This window comes from Neopsephotus bourkii, unplaced genomic scaffold (assembly GCF_033783945.1).
Source record: "Neopsephotus bourkii isolate Nb327-2 ecotype Australia unplaced genomic scaffold, CSIRO-AGI_Nbou_v1 NB_228, whole genome shotgun sequence".
Taxonomy (NCBI): Eukaryota; Metazoa; Chordata; class Aves; order Psittaciformes; family Psittacidae; genus Neopsephotus; species Neopsephotus bourkii.
In genome coordinates, this window is record NW_026900738.1 from 26,843 (window position 1) to 43,162 (window position 16,320).

At 39.3% G+C, this 16,320-nt stretch overlaps 1 protein-coding gene across 6 annotated transcripts in view; it reads left to right on the forward strand.

Annotated features, from left to right (window-relative positions):
• The window catches only part of APC (APC regulator of WNT signaling pathway), a 100,802-nt gene that overhangs the window by 24,195 nt on the left and 60,287 nt on the right, over positions 1-16,320 (forward strand). For 2 of the 6 annotated variants that reach the window (XM_061344487.1, XM_061344486.1), the window contains exon 2: positions 10,645-10,797. In XM_061344487.1, the coding sequence (XP_061200471.1) occupies positions 10,663-10,797 (135 nt within the window). In that variant the 5' untranslated portion in view covers positions 10,645-10,662. Of the gene's footprint in view, positions 1-170; positions 1,098-10,644; positions 10,798-16,320 lie in introns of those variants that run through there. The other 4 variants (XM_061344488.1, XM_061344490.1, XM_061344483.1 and 1 more) reach the window with 4 other exon arrangements.

The window sequence follows — 16,320 nt, forward strand, 5'->3', positions numbered from 1 at the left end:
CGGCTTTGGGGGCTTAAGAAAAAGAAGGGGCTGTGGGTGCCGCCGGGCAGGGCGGGAAGCCGCTGCGGGGGGCGGGGGGGGATAGTGCCCCGGCCCGCGAGAGACACAAAGCGGCCACGGAGCCCTGTGGCGGCCGTGAGCTCCACGGCTGGGAGGAGCAGGAGGAAGGTGAGGAGGGAAGGTGGACGGGCGAGTAGCACTTGCCTGGCATGCGGAGGTGTCCCTCTGTGCGCTGTGAGGCGCTGCTCGCGGTGGCAGCATCCCGGCTTTGTTAGTGACGGACGGCAGTTTCGCCGCTGCCGCAGCGCGTCTACTCGCCGGGGCGGGAGAGTCGCGGGCCGCGGGAGGCCGGGCGGTGGTGCGCGGTCCTGAGGAGCAGCGGTCTGGGCGGGAGCGCTGCGCTCTCGGTACGCCTTGGTGTCCGCTGACTTCTTAAATGTTTATTTAACATCACAAAGAGATGCTGGGGTCCGAGACTTAACCTGAATGCTGTGGGAAATCTTAATAAATTATGTATGAAGCAGTGGGTTCTTTCTCTTCCTTTGTCAGATACGCAGCTTTTACTCTGGTAATTAGGTCACTGCTAGCAGAACGCGCCTTGCTTTTGCAGAAGTGTGTAGTGATCTCTGGACGACTCATGCTGCCAAATTGTTTCATCCTATTCGTTGTTTGGATCCGGTTTTAAAATTATTCTCGTTTATGCATACAGAGGACCCTGGCCATCAGGCGTAAGGAGCATTTTTCATTTGATAGGATTTTCTTCAAAGTATCAGTTGAAACCTGATTTTGGCTTGATTTGGATAGTCGTATACTGAAAGATTACTTTTAAAGATGTAGCAAGAAGCATACGCATTCTTAGTTTGCATAGAAGTCTTTTCGGTAAAATTACTATACACACATGGATAATACAGTAGAAAATACACGTAACCATACGTATTGAAAGTAGTTTCCTGGAACCAAACTATTCTGTGTTTTTAAGGCAACTCAAAGTAACTGGTACAATATTTTTTCTCTTTCTCAGTCCTAAATAAAGTGATGCACAAAAATGGTTTGATGAAGGCAGGTATAACTTACTGCGTTTAAATTTCTGCTTTATAGTAAACATTCTTGTAAAATATTTATATGCCAATATTTTAAAAGGCCAGGTTGGACGAGGCCTTGGGTAATATGGTTTAGAGCGAGGTGTCCCTGCCCATGGCTGGGGTGTTGGAACTTTATGATCTTAAGGTCCTTTCCAACCCTAACTATTCTATGATTCTATATAGATTTATAGATATATCTATAAAGAGACATGTATAGATTTCCTGTCTGTCAGTAAGAGAGGCTTTGGATAATGTTACGTTTTAAAACATCAGTTAAGAACTTACTATGTAGAGTAATTGGTTTCAAAGTGTAAATTGGTGACAGTAGTTGTTTCTCCTGTAAAATTTGAAGGTTCATTACAGTTGCTTAGGTATTAGAAGATACAATAGATGCAGGGGTGCCTTCAGCACTTTTTTAATGAGAGTGACAAAAGTACAGTAGCGATTATGATGATTATTGTGGTGATGCTTCTTCCTGTTCCTTTAAGTCTTAAAAAGAAACAGTATTGTTTTAACAATCTAAGCAGTTTCTCTAAGAAGCTGTAGTCATGCTCTAAATCATGGCAGCTTGAATAAAGCATCTCTTTTTAAATATACTACTTTATTTATGAGTCCAGACTTTCTTGAATATCATCTGTCAAATGCAACTTGCCAAAACATTTGTACAATACGCTTGGCTATAACAAATGTTCTGATGCATGTTGTCATAGTACACTATTAGTGTATCATCAGTGTGGAATAATACAGGACTAATTGGAAATGTGTATGCTTAAGTTGGTTCCTTTGGTCTCTACATTCTTTTGTTGTATTTCAATACGTGTCTTAATTCAGGTGATAAAATGTTCATGCTGATGAAACTTGATTAATAATTTTTTGATCAATGTCCTGAAATACTGTTTTAAATCTGAATACATTGCTAGTGATATGCTGGGGACAATAAGGTATTGTCAGTGAAGACCAGGTCTCTATTGGTGGTTTTCCAAGATTTGTGCAGGACCTGTGTGAACAGTTGTCAGTACACTTCCTGCAACACAAATGGTCTTCTGTTTCCTACAAGTGTTGAAAGGAACCCTGAAGATGACCCTGATAGGTCACTCAATGTGGGAAATATATCTTTATTATAATTTATTTTTTTCAAAGCTGATTCATCTCATGTTAATGGTTCGGGGGTTAATGTGTGTTTTCAGGTAAAATTGGAAAATAAAGACATGTATTGGAATTTTTAATACCTTAAACTTCCTAGAATTGAATCCTTAAAAGATTATGAGAAACATAAAAAGTAAACAGGAGCAAGTCATATGCAGTGAGGCATGCACAATTAGCCATGAATAGCAGAGATGGTCATCATGAAAAGTGAGTGTTCAGGCTTGTGAATCATCCTTGGTCCAATATAAGTATAATTCAAATGATGTCTGGACTGCTTTGTGTTCAGTACAGTATTTAAATGCAAATCATGTTTGGTATTTTCATAGTTGTGTTCTGAATGCAGCATGACTAACAAGCTAAGGAACTCCCCAACCCAGAGTTATAAAGGAAGAAGTGAGAATTTTCTGGGCAGTGTAATAAAAGTTGAACTTGGCTGTTCAGAGCCTGAAATGTGTGACTTCTTGATTTCCCTCTTTTTGGTTTGGGTCGTTTTTTGGTTGTTTTTTTTTTTGGGGGGGGGGGACTGTTGTTTTTTTGTTTTTGGTGTTTTTTTGGTACTAATAGGTTAAATTTTTGACTGCATTGTTTAGTAACATTCTAAATGTGGGGTCATTTCTGTTTCTCATGCACACACTTGACCCCAGTGATACTTGACCTGTAGTGAAGAACGCAGATGAAGAGTTCAGACCATCTTCTCTTTGCCTCTCCTGTTTTTTTAAGGAGTGAGAACATGGGTTATTTAACAATTTATCAGCCAAGTTATGTTTTGGTTCGGAAGAACATATAATGGTTGGTTCTGCTTCTGCCGATGGTTGGTGAGTACAGGCCAACTATTGAACTTAAGGAAATATACCAAAATACAACAGATTGAAAGCTCTTGCTGAGATACAAATTCATTTATGGAAGAGCAAACAAAAAAAAAAACCCTCTCCTACTTGAAAGGGTTTAAGAAGGTCAGGTATAGTAACATTTAAGTGTTCTAGTCTGCTGTCCAGGAAGATAACATTTGTGTAGAAGTGGATAGAAAAACTAAGAAAATCCTCTTGATGAAGCTGAGGTTTAGAGAAAATTGTGTGGTTTTCTTTTAAAGAGGCTAACCCTTTCACAAACTGTAGTAAGAAAACTGGTAATAGTAATGGCTCTGAAAAACCCAGGGATTGAGAGGGTACGTAATCTAGATTATAATTTGGTATAATTTGCTGTCAATTTTTTTTCAATGTAATCTTTTTCAAATTTATTAAAAGGAGTAGGGTTGCATAACTTGCAATTCAGTTTCTGCTATCAAAGGCCTTGTTGCTGAAACAAGCTGAGGAAGAGCAGTTTTCCATTATGGCTATGTTCTGCCCTCTCCTGTGTCTCTGATGACCTGACCGTGCAGACGCAGAATGAATGGTAAAATAGACAGAAGGTACGAGATCTGCTGTTCCACTCATGGGCTATTCTCATTCTGCACAGCGTATTTTCTTAATTCTCTTTAACCTCACCGAAAGCATTACGGCTTTCAGATTCCTCATTACCTTTGTGTGCCTACATAGCTCAGATAAGGAAAACCCAGACCAAATAGCCTCTCTTCTAGCTGCTAGTGACAGAAGTTACGAGGTTTGTTGTTAAATGTGGGTAGGAATAGGAGGATTAAATATGGCAACAAAAGCCATTCTAATAAAGAACAGGTTTGTCACCAGAAATAATGTAGTTCTGTGTGATCACAGAATCACAGAATAGTTGGGTTGGAAGGACCTTAACATCATCTAGTTCCAACCCCCCTGCTGGAGAAGGTGGAAATACAGTTTTTCTGCTCGCTCTGGAAAGAATCAGTGCAATAGGCGTCTATAGTCTGAGGTTGTTGGGAGTATTTTTCAGGCAGTAGGAAAGTGTTAAACAATGCCCATAAATGATAAACATTTTTTAATCAGAAGGCGTGGAAAGCTTGCCCCAAACTGGAATGGGTAAGACAGCCCTGGCCTGCTGATGTTCATTTTTTATATGTTCTTAAACACAGCACTTGCTGATATTTTGCCTCAGCTGAAAAAGGACAGGCAGAAGGATATTTACATATAAACCATTTAACCTTAAGACAAGCTTCAAATAAAATAATAGAAAAATTAATGCAATATTCAGTTAACAGAGATATTGCATTAATGTAAATTGGCACGGTTTGATATGTTCAAAATAGAAATAGCCAACCCCCCTCTCACTTTATTCTGTTTAGTGTATTGATAAAGGTATCGATATGAAAATGATCCATTTAAGGCTGAAGTTAGTAAGTGGGGCTGGCTTACGTTAGAATGGCTGTGCTGTGTTTTTTGTCTCTGTCTGCCTTGCTCCTCTTTTGGAAATCACTGTGTAAAAGCTGATTGTGGTTAATGGCCCAGCGTAGTAAATTAAACCAACACCTATTTCAGTTTACCTTGGTGGTCAGGCACTGATCTGCAGTGGTTTAGGCAGCTGCCACTTGAGCAGCTGAGCCCTTCTTTCTTCCCTGGTGGAAGCCTTGTGGGAGGTGGGTAGGGCAGGCAGCCAGGGGCAGGCACCAGTGCAGCCCTTCCAGCATTAGCACTATCCCCATCCCCTGCCATGTCAGAACTCCTAGACCTACCTAGCACTTCTACATCTCATGACAGTGAGATTGGTCTTGCCCCTGAGTTGAGTGATACGCCATTGAAGACACAATTCCCCATTATCACAAGGGAATGAATGGTAAAAATTGTCGGAATAGTCAAGAATAAGACACTGGGCTCAGCACTGAAGAATTTGGTAGAATTCGTGGATGTAGGAAGAATTGATGGTCCTTTCTGACCTTACTGAATTATAATTTAGATACTCATATGTATTAGGTGCAGTGATTACAAGTTAGGAAGATAAACTACATTGTGAAAACAACTTCAGTTACAGAGCGGAAGAGCACATCTGCTTATTGGTGGTCATAGCAGAATGCTAAATTCCGTTTGCTTATTAGAGACTCAAAAATCTGATTTGCTACTCTCAACAAAGTTCATCCAAAATCAATTACATGAACAGGAGCTTTGGTTGATGGTGGGTTTTGGATTGGGCCTTATTAAAGGAAGGAATTTGCCTCTCTCTCACTGAATTTGATGTCTGAAGTAGCCGTATAACTTACTTGATAATACAGAAAGTCACCCTCAGGCAGTTGCTGTGGGTAACATAATAATTGCTTCATTGAAGATTTCTATAACTGAAACAAATAGGCTGTTGTTATCTAAAAATGTTACCTATCTTTCCAAACATACACTGCCAGGTTTCTGTCTCTTTTGTTGAAAAAAACCCCAACGTGGTAGGGTTCTAATTACTCTTAGCCTCTGTTCTCAAAAGACTTAATACTGGTCTGTTCTGCAGAGTTGCTTTATAAAAATAGGATGCTCAGGTAACAGTGATAACTTTGTGGATTAAAAAAAAAAAAGTGGTGGGAATCTGAAATATTTTATAAGGAGATTTAAATAATTGATCACAAATTGCTGGGTTTCTTAAGCATCACATCATGCTGAGTATATATGCTTATTTGTTTCAAAGATAAGCTCCCAGCAATAAAAAATTGTGAGGTTTTATTGTAGTTTTTTTTCTTGGGATTTGAGACTAAAAAGAATGTGTCTAAATTCAAGATTTCTGGGCAGTTGATACTGGTATCATAACTTAGAAAAAGGCATATCTAAATTTAACAGTATGTTTGCATGAATTTAGACTTACAATTAATTTTGATTTTAGTGTGTAAGAGTTGCATTGAGCTTTAAATTCTTTTTTGATGTGCATATTCATGGCAAATGCTGATTCAGTGAAGCATGAATTTTCTTACCATCATTTCACCTTACTTTGATATGAGATGGAGAAGAAACCTCTTAATGATGATAATATGGGTAATGATGAGAAAACAGGAGACCTAGATTTAATGTGATTCTTAACAATAAGGGAATTAAATTTCAAAATTTCTGTATTCCAAGAGGGTTATTTCTTGGAGCGTATCTAGAGGCAGGGATATCTCCATTACTCCCTTTGAATGATGACCACTCTGCAAATAAGAAATTCAGTTAAGAGTGCAAAAGGGAGCTTGACTGAAGCATAATAGTGAATTCTGCAAACGTGGGTTGCGTTGCACATGTCATGCATTTTCCCTTGGGCTGAGTAAAATGTGAAACTGGTATTGGGGCCAGTTATTCCTCTTCCCTTCCCCTCCACACCCTCATATGCCTCCCACTGCAATGGTTTTATACAGTGGTTTTGTATTCTTGCTTCAGCTGATTGTGACCCCAGCAATCTTCAATATGTGCAGTGGTACAGCTTCAGGCTAGTGGGCCACATGCAAGCTATTCCTTGTTTTCCTTTGGGCTGGTTACTAGTTTCTTCTGCTGTGCCTGAGGTGGTATGTGGCCATGAGCCCTGTCTGGCTGAGAGGGTCCAGAGTCTGACTCTGTATTTTGACCACTGAGAAATTACAAGAGGGGGATGCAAAATTCAAGGTTTGAATTTTGGGATCCGAACTCTTGATACCGTGTGTCTCGTTTGAGGCTATTAGCAAAAAACTGTTTCTAGAAGAGAGGCAAATTTGAATTTGAGGGTGTTCCTTCAATATAAATGGAACAGCTTGTATGTAATGGAGCCTTTTGATTTCACTGTACAAACCAAGTGCCTGAGAGGTATCATATTGTTTAGCATCAGAAAGCCTAAGTTGCTTTGTGGTCATGCATTATCTGTGTCTGTTTCTCACATTTTTTAATTAAATAATGGTATCTTTTGGAAATGCTTTGGAGTTTCATTATTTCAGTAGAAAAAGTGTCCTGGGTTAGCAGTAGCATTTTTCTCCTCGGTAGCTGGTGCAGTGCTGTGTTTTGACTTTCGGGCTGGGAACAAAGCTGATAAAAATGATGTTTTGGTTTGGCCAAGGACTTTGTGAGCCTCATGCTCTGCCAGGGAGGAAGGGAAGCTGGGAGGAAGCAGAGACAGGACACCTGACCCAAACTGACCAAAGAAGTATTCCATACCACAGCACATCATGTCCAGGATGTAACTGGGGAGGGAACCGGAAGGGCTAGGGTGGACTGCAGGGTTGGAGGAGGTATCGGTTGGTGCTTGGTCAGGCTGGGGGGGCAAGTTATCGGTTGCCTGGTGATGAGGTGTTGTATTCTCTTCCCTTGTTATTTCCTTTATCATTACTATTATTGGTGGTAGCAGTAGTGATTTGTATTATACCTTAGTTACTAAACTGTTCTTATCTCAACCCGTGAGAGTTGCATTCTTTTTGTTTCTTCTCTCTGTCCCTCCGAGAATAGGGGAGGGCAAGAAGGGGGGGGGGAGTGAGTGGACAAGCTGTCTGGCATTGGTTAAACCACGACAAAAAGATACACCTTGGAGGATGAAAATAAGCACCGTACTCTTCCATATTGAACTTCAGGAATACAAGATTGGATTTCTGAACCACTGAGTCTAGTGCCTTCCTGTGCAGTGAGCTAGGCAAGGATGTTGAATGTTGCATCCCAGAGCCTTGAGTGACATGGTTTAGTGTGAAGTGTCCCTGCCCATGGCAGGGGGGTTGGAACTAGATGATCTTAAGGTCCTTTCAAACTAACTATTCTATGACTCTGTGATTTACAACTTCTAATGAATGCTGGCCAGCCTGTGTTGATAAATGAACATTCTGTACCCATTTGTTCTGTGTCAGTATTGTGCTTTAACTTAAGTATTTTTTTCTCTCTTGAGTGTAATAACAAAGTGTAGCTGTGTCTTTCTAGCCTTTGCTGTGCTGAGGCAGCAAAGGCTTGCTCATCAAGCCTGTTCCCATATGACAGACCCTTTATCCCCTAATCGCTTAGCGTCTTTCTCTGCAGCCACTTAAATTTTTGTCAAAGGACTTGATAACTCCAGGTATTGTGTTTGCTTTCCATGCACCAGTGTTGTGTTGGCAGTGCCTGGGTACTTTGTGGGCTGGCTGCTGAGAAGCTCCAGTTGCTTCTCCCCCTACTTCAGTGATGAGATTCCTACATGAGTGACCTTGTATTGTTATGCTGTTTAATTACACCCTGTTAATACTGTTGCATTTCTCAGTTGATCAAATTCTGTGTGTCCCACATCTAGGCTTCTGACCTTGTGAAGCCTCAAATTTATGGGAGAAAGTTTTGATGCCACTTCTTGTGCCCAGGTCAATAATGCAACAATTTAAAGTACCTGTTGCAGACTGATTTTGGAGGAACTTTGGTAACAGCCTGCCTCCAGCCCAACTGCTGGGCTTTCAGCGCTGCCCAGTGTCATCTTGTCCTTAAGTTGCCCTTCACCCATGTACAGTTTCTCTGCTCATCTCTATTACTGTAATTTTATTACAGGATTTTATGTGTGGCACTGTATCAAATGATTTGATGCGGTTGAGGTAGGCAAGATCCATTATTTCTGAAAAGCGGTTCACTGTTTTCCTCAAATACATGGTGACCCTTTCTTTACAGGCAGGAAAAAGTATTATGTTGGAGGGCCAGGGAAGGATGTATACATCTGTGTGTCCCCAAGAAGCCCCAGATACCTCAGCCAGTGGTGTAGAAGGCATCTTGAACTGTTGCTAATGTGAGAATAGCTGACTCCAGTTTTCAGTGTGGATGTACTGACTGCAAACACACTTTCCCCAAACCTCGCCGTGCTCCCAAAACATGAGATGTGTTTTTCATGTGCTTTTTTCACCCTCCCCTCCGTGGGGGTTCTCTTGAGCATTCTTGCAGTTTCCTCAGGTGCAAATATGAATGCCCTGGTGGAAAGAAGCTGTCGGGCATTGCTGTGATTCCTGTAGGTGAGGGAGTCTTTCCGCAAGCACCTCAGCATCCAGTCAAGCTGTGGTCAGGGCTCCAGCCAGAGGCCGTGCTGCCAGGTGGGATTTCCTGCCTGTGGTGGATGTTTTTTGCCTTCTGGGCATCTATTTAACAAAAAGATGATGTTTTGGATCACCCAGTTTATGGTAATCAGCTAACCTTTTTTTTTTTTTTTTTTTTTTTTTTAAACCTAAAATCCCTCAGGGTAAAGCTTGACATTTGAATAAATCAGAAAGTGACAGCAGAATGCTGGTGGTGATGTCCTATTTTCATGTTATGAAAATAAAAGACGCAAAAAGAAGCATAGGAATCTAGATCAGGAGAGGCAGGAGACAAACCAAACCTTCCATTCAAAAGCTGGATCTGTACTCATTTAACATAAGTACATTTAAGCTTATTTTGTGTTTGAAATATCAGAGCTGTGCAGTTGCTTTCTACTGCAGGTCCTCCATTCAGTTTTCTCTATTTTCTTTGTGTGTGCATGTTTTAATGTGGCTAATTATTTTAAATTCCCAGTTTTGGGGTGAGAATTCCTTAGGATGGACAGAAAATGGAAAAACTTGATTTCTTTTATCATTACCTGCACTTTCATGCATTAATAATAACAAATTAAAATGATGGTAGAAAAAGATAATCTAGTTAGGCTCAAAATGCATGTCAAATACAAGGCGCACAGCAGCTTCTGTAAATTAGATGTAAATGAATAACTGTGTGATATACTTGACTCAAACCTAACACATTCAATGTTATGATACAATACTAATTTATGACAACTAATATGAAAATGTTTCCACTTTCATCTACCTTTCCCAGGGCTTGTGCAGAATTGTCTGTTCAGTGTATGTTTTGAAAAGAAATGTGAACTACACCTGTTGGTTTTATTAATAAGAATTGAAACTGTTACTTATTAAAAAAAAATAGAAGAGAAGCAGTCTGCCCTTTTTGATTTTTTTTCCCCTGTATTGTTACAGCTCTCCTTGTCAGCTTTCTAACTTTTAGGTGAAACATCCTGACAGTAAAAGCACAGAATTCACAAAATAGAGTAAATGTTTCAGATTACTTTTGTTTTTCAGGAAATGAGGTCTCTCAAAAAGCATGACCAAATTTTGAATCACAACTCTGTAAGTGGCAGGCTTCTTCCTCCTCCCATCTTTAATGATGACAAGTGCTTGAAGACTTGCTGCTTGAAATAAACTCGTATCAAATGCAATACAGCTTTTGTTATTGTACCTGTCTTTAATGGTGTATATTCGTTGTTACTTTTCAATGAGTTTAAATTTAGAAAGATTAAATACAGTTTTCAAAACTTATATTGAGGAACTGAAACATTTTTGAATAATTTTATCTAGTTTTGAGTAGGCAGAGTAATTCAGTTAAAATTTTCTGGAAGAGCAAAGTTTATTACACGGAGTTACACTAGCAGTAAGGTTAAAGGCATAGTTCCTGAGTGTTAGAACTGAAATGCGAATACTAAGGATGATTTTGTATGATTTTACAATTTTCTTTTCCCTTCCCCTACTGCCTTATGAACTTCTTAATGAACTTGCTTTGTTTGCTTAATCATGTGTATCAAATGTAAGCCCCTGAAATGTTTAATATTTTCTTTTACTTTTTTTTAGGGCTGAGGCTAGCCCAGGATGGCTGCAGCTTCATATGATCAGCTGTTAAAGCAAGTTGAGGCATTGAAGATGGAGAACTCTAACCTTCGGCAAGAGCTAGAGGATAACTCAAATCACCTAACAAAACTGGAAACTGAGGCATCTAATATGAAGGTATTGCATGCTCTGTGTCTGTGTACATCAGTGTTTCTGTTACTGCCTTTTATGTCATAGACTGGTAGCTGCTGAACAAGTTTTGTGTGCTTTTGGATTCCTACGGAAGTTCTTTTCCAGGCTGCGTAAGGGAAAACTATCAGATGTACTTGGTGAAGAATATTTTATTTTTTCTCTAATTTGAAAATCAGAACAGTTCTCTAGAAACAGCTTCTGGTGTTCACAACTTTTTCTGATGTGCCATGTGATACTTCCAGTTTAGCACAGCTGCACTTACCAGCAGGAAGTCCAGTCTGTTGATATAGTTTGGCAAGGCAAGTATTGTTTAGCTCTTGAAAACACAGGAAAACATTGAGGTTTTCAGTGTTTTAAGGCAAACACTAAATATTTTAGTGTCTACTACACTTGAAATATTTAACATCCCAAAAGGAGAAGTTTATTTTAAAATAAGGCCATAAGTTCTCCAGCCTCTGCCAAAGCTGAAATACATACTTAATAATTTGATCCAGATCTGTCCTTCTGGTGTTTATCTGTTGGCTGGTTGTAGGCCTTTAGAACCACTTGTCCAAGAGGAAACACTAGGCTCAGCTGGAATTTAGATAGATTTTGGCCATTAGGAAGATGCTTACACAGCTGCATCTGTGTGATCCATGACGCTAAACAAGGCAGGATTTCACAAGCATTATAGTTGCATTAATGTAGTGCTCTTCCTAAGCTGACAAATCCTGATACTGCTAACAGCCAGCAAAAACAGACTGCTTTGGGTACCTCACTATGGCTCAGAAACTGCTTATATTCGTCTATAGGGTAGGCATTTATATGTCCATCTCCTCGCATTCCAGTCCTTCAGTCACAGATTTACTGTTCCTTTATAATCTTTGTTTTTAGCAATTAAAAACACTTTGAACTGAACTTTTCCTCCAACATGTATGTTACCTGTATATTCACTGTAAGAAGAAAAATCTTCCTGTGTTCTGAAGCACTTAACTAGTGACAACACTTGAAGGAAGCATGAATTTTTTGAATATATTTAGTCCTTGCATAGCAGTGTAAAATGAAAACAGCTCTGCTGCCTTGAAACTGAAATGAAATTACAGGCCTCTACACCAGCTACTTAAAATGGTGGTTGGCATAAGCAGCTGTGGAGAAAAAAGTTGTTGGTCCATTATACCTGAAAGCTGGTTCTGTCATTTATACTGTCTTTCTTAAGATGATACTGTAACAACTTTGCAACTTTGTCAGTATCTCCCTTTCTCTCCCTTTCAGTCAAAGAAGGTGGGGAAGAACAGGAGAGATTATCTTCCTCATAGTTTAGAAAAGGAAGAAGGAAGATGCGGGGTTTTTTTTTTTTTCTTTTATTTCTTTGTTTGTTTTGTTTTTTTTCCCTTCTGTGTCCGTGTACAGGTTTTGGGTTTGTTTTCTACCGCTGTATAAGCTGCTGTCTGAGGCATTAATTTGACATGTGGAACAGCTGTCCTTACTTCAAACCTGACAGACCACCAAAAGGAAAGTGATTCTATCACAGTTCACGGAGGAGTGCTTATGAACATATTCAGAATAGATGTTGCATTTTTTTCCTCTCCTGAAATGCCATTCTAGATGGAAGGAATTTATCCTAAATACTGTTCAACTCAAATATCAAACTCAATATTGTTTCTTTTCATTTTGGAGTATCAGTGGGGAGGAGATCTTTTAGACTGGTTTGAATTATCTTTTTTGTAATTCATGATCTATGAAGAAATCTAATCAGCTGTGCTCCTCAAGAGTGCTCCTGCACCTGAACCAAGAAGCTGTTTCTTTCCCTTGTTTGTTTCAGATGTGTTTGGAAAAGGTTGAAAGCTGGCTTTGACTTGACTTGAACCAGAAGGATGATGTGGGAATGATTTTGGAGTCTGTGTATGAAGTTGGATGGGGATCATTGCAGGATTCTCTCAAGTTGAGAGATAATGTTTGGTTTGCAACTTTTGGAGAAAGCATGCAGTGGCTTTGTTCCACTGAAAGAGACAGCATGGTTTGTGTAGTTCCAGTGCCATAATTAGGGATAATTACAACAAAAAGTAATTAGAAGAGCCAGAGCAATGGAGATTGAAAGCCCTTTGGCTACCATATGCACAGTTAAAACTCCAAATACTTTGGAAAAAAATGATCCTTTGGAAGCATGTCAGTGTCGCAGAGCCTTAGCAGCCCCTTCCACTGAATAGAATCCCAAATGCTAGTGGGAGAAGGGGAGCAGTGGGCAAAACAAGCTTTGGTTTTGTGGCAGACATCACTGTTCTTGCACCATGAATTTTGATCTGTGGGCTAGTGCAGAAATACCGCACAGTGATTCTTTGGACAGTTAATGTGTTTGCTTGTGTCTCTTTTGCCTTTAATCAGTTGTGAAAGGCAGTGGTTAGGAAGGGCATTTTAAAGGCAGTACTATGTCTTTAAGGAAGTTCCTTTTGGAAGCAGTAGTGTTAAAATATTGTTTAAGTGAGTCTCATCTTTATAATCACTCCATAATCATATTGGAATCAGAAGCTTATCATGAGCTCATCTTGCACGTGTTTATTATAAACTGCCACTGACCTATATAAGAACAATGTCTGAATGCTTCATGTTTAAGGCTAAATTTCATATTTAAGAGTGAAAGCTGTCCATTTCCTGGCCAGAAAACAGCATGATGGATAAGCAAAGATACATGTGATGTTTTGCTTGAAGGAATTCAGATTTAAAAGAGAAAGTCCGAGAGAGATAGTTACTGTCATATATGTTGAAGGTCTGAAGAATGGTTTATTTTTGACATGGATGGTGTTTGTGGTTTTTTTCCACTGATTAGACAGCAGTGTGATGCTGTAGCTTCAGATTGGAATGAGGTTTTGGCTAAATACAAAAATCAACTGTTAAGTTATTTTAAGGATTTTGATTTTTAATTTGTTTGTGATTATCTTAGTTTACAAACTAAGCTAAGCTGATTTAATGTTTCCGCAAAAGAAGTTTTAAACCTATAGAATATAGTATTTCAGACTTAGTATTGTGTATACTTTGTGCGGTTGATTAATTAATACTCAGATTATGAGAATTAAAGGTGAAAAGTGTACTGAAGAAGCTGCTGTGATGCCTGTTTCTCAGCTTGTTTCTGTGATGGATTTGTGAGAATATGAAAAAGCTTGTATCCTGTTAGAACTAAGTGTGATTTTATAATTAAATACTATTAAGTTGCATTTTATTTTGTCTGGAAATGTAACTTCTCTAGTATCTTTTTATATTTGTTTAAAGGGATGAATATAAAAATCATTCTCAGGAGCAGCAGACTGACTAGTAAGTTAGCAACTTAGCAGTTACAGTACCTTGTTTGTTTCATTAAAAAGAGGAAATCTGAAAAATATACTGCTTCCAGCTTTGAGTTTGTTAGCATAAGTTTGTTTATAAAAACAAGATTGATGTTCAGAATGCTTCAGGCACTTGTTGGCTTGCAATGTTTTGGGGATTTGTTACACTTCTTGGACATGAACTCTTCGTCAACCTTGCAGAAGTAGTGTTTAGTGATGTATAAGCTGTAAGAGTTTAAAACGAAGAGAAATTTAAGTGTGCTGATCCTTTACATCAGGTGTACTAGTGGCTGAAGTACATTCTTTTGTTTACACTTGTGGCGACATAAGACTCTCCTTGCCTAAATTCTGAGGTTTGCTTTAAAATGGCAGTGCAAGGATGATTCTCTTTTTTCAGATTTGTGACCACTTTTATCAAATGTATCCTTGATTAGGTAAGCAGACAACGACATTTTCTTTTAACTCACCAAACCCCATTTTATGATTATACAGTTTGCTTAGCCACCATTTCTTGATATTTAACCTTGAAAACCTTTATTCTAGTCAACCGTCTCTGATCATCAGTATTTAGTGAGTCTCATTGAAAAGCACAGAAGGTGTGCTAGGAGGTATTTTTGTAATGGCACAAGAATTTTTATTTCAATGTATTATGATAAGGTATGGGCTTGCAAATTAGAATTTAAAGTGTAGAGTGGGGAAAGTGACAAGTGGCAGTGTGGTTCTGAGTTACTGGCTGGGGTTAAACCACAACAATAATCCATGCTCTTGTGAGACCTCACTTGGGGTATTCTATACAGCTCTGGTGTCCTCAACATAAAAAGGACATGGAGCTGTTGGAACAAGTCCAGAGGAGGCCAAGAGGATGATCAGGGGTTACCTCCCGTATGAAGAAAGGCTGAAAAAGCTGGGGCTCTTCAACCTGGAGAAGATAAGGCTGCATGGAGACTTTGTAGCAGCCTTCCAGTATCTGAAGGGGGCCTGTAAGGATGCTGAGGAGGGACTCTTCATCAGGTACTGTAGCGATAGGACAAGGGGCAACAGGTTAAAACTTAGAGGAAGTTTAGATTAGATACAAGGAAGAAGTTACTTACTGTAAGGGTGGTGAGGCACTGGAATGGCTTGCCCAGGAAAGTGGTGAATGCTCCATCCCTGGTGGTGGTCAAGGCCCGGTTGCGCAGAGCCTTGGGTGACATGGTATAGTGTGAGGCATCCCATCCTATGGCAGGAGCATTGGAATTAGATGATCTTAAGGTCCTTTCCAACCCTAACTATTTTATGATCCTGTGTTATGCCAGCCTTACTGTTTAAGAGAGATCTTCTGTTAGTAGGTACCCCTTTGCCCCTGAGATTTTTTACCAGCATGTTTCCACTTGCTTCCTTATGTATCTATCTTTATTTGTGTGTTAAATGTAATGATGTGCTGTCAAACTGTAGAATTCAAACTGAAGAAAATGTAGTGATACTTGTTTCATTTTTTGGTTTTCTGGTTTAGGTTTTTTTCTCTTCCACCAGTTAGATATCTGCATTGCTTACCAAATTTGTGTGTGTATATGTAATTTTCCTGCAAGTTCTTTTACTTCTTAAGGTTCTGGTTTTAACAGTCAGATGTTGATTGTCAGAAAAAGATTGAGATCTGTATTCTGTGTTTAATATGGCCTTTGCCACTTTTTAAGAAAGTGGAGGAAAACTTACCTACACACCTGCAAGCTTGAGGTTGTAATGGACTTGTCAGAAACTGTCGTAAATAGCAGACTACTAGTGGGCAAAGAGATAACATTTCTTTCTTAAGGAGAAGTTGTCCTGAGTTTAGCATTAGCAGCCATTTTTGTCCTTAGTACTTGGTGCAGTGCTGTTGCTCACAAATACAAGTTCTTTGACGTAATCCTTGAGTAGGAGCTAAGCAATGTTTGTACTAATGAGTCTGCTGGGTTTCCTAAAATGAGTTTAGTAGCCCCTCATAAGAGACTCCTGAAGAACCTGAATTGATATTGGAAGATTCTTTGATTGCTGTCAAACTTAATGAAGAGTAGAATAAATAGTAAGGGCTTGGGGTTGGTTGTATTTTACCAGTAGCATCCTAGTGAGATTTCTGCTGTGACCTGTTTTGTTGTGTTTTTTTTTTCCCAACATGTTCAAAAGTGCCTGGAAAAAAAGATTGAGATTGAAAAGTTCCACTGGTGTTCTTCAGTGTGGTAAAAATGGACAGTGTGAA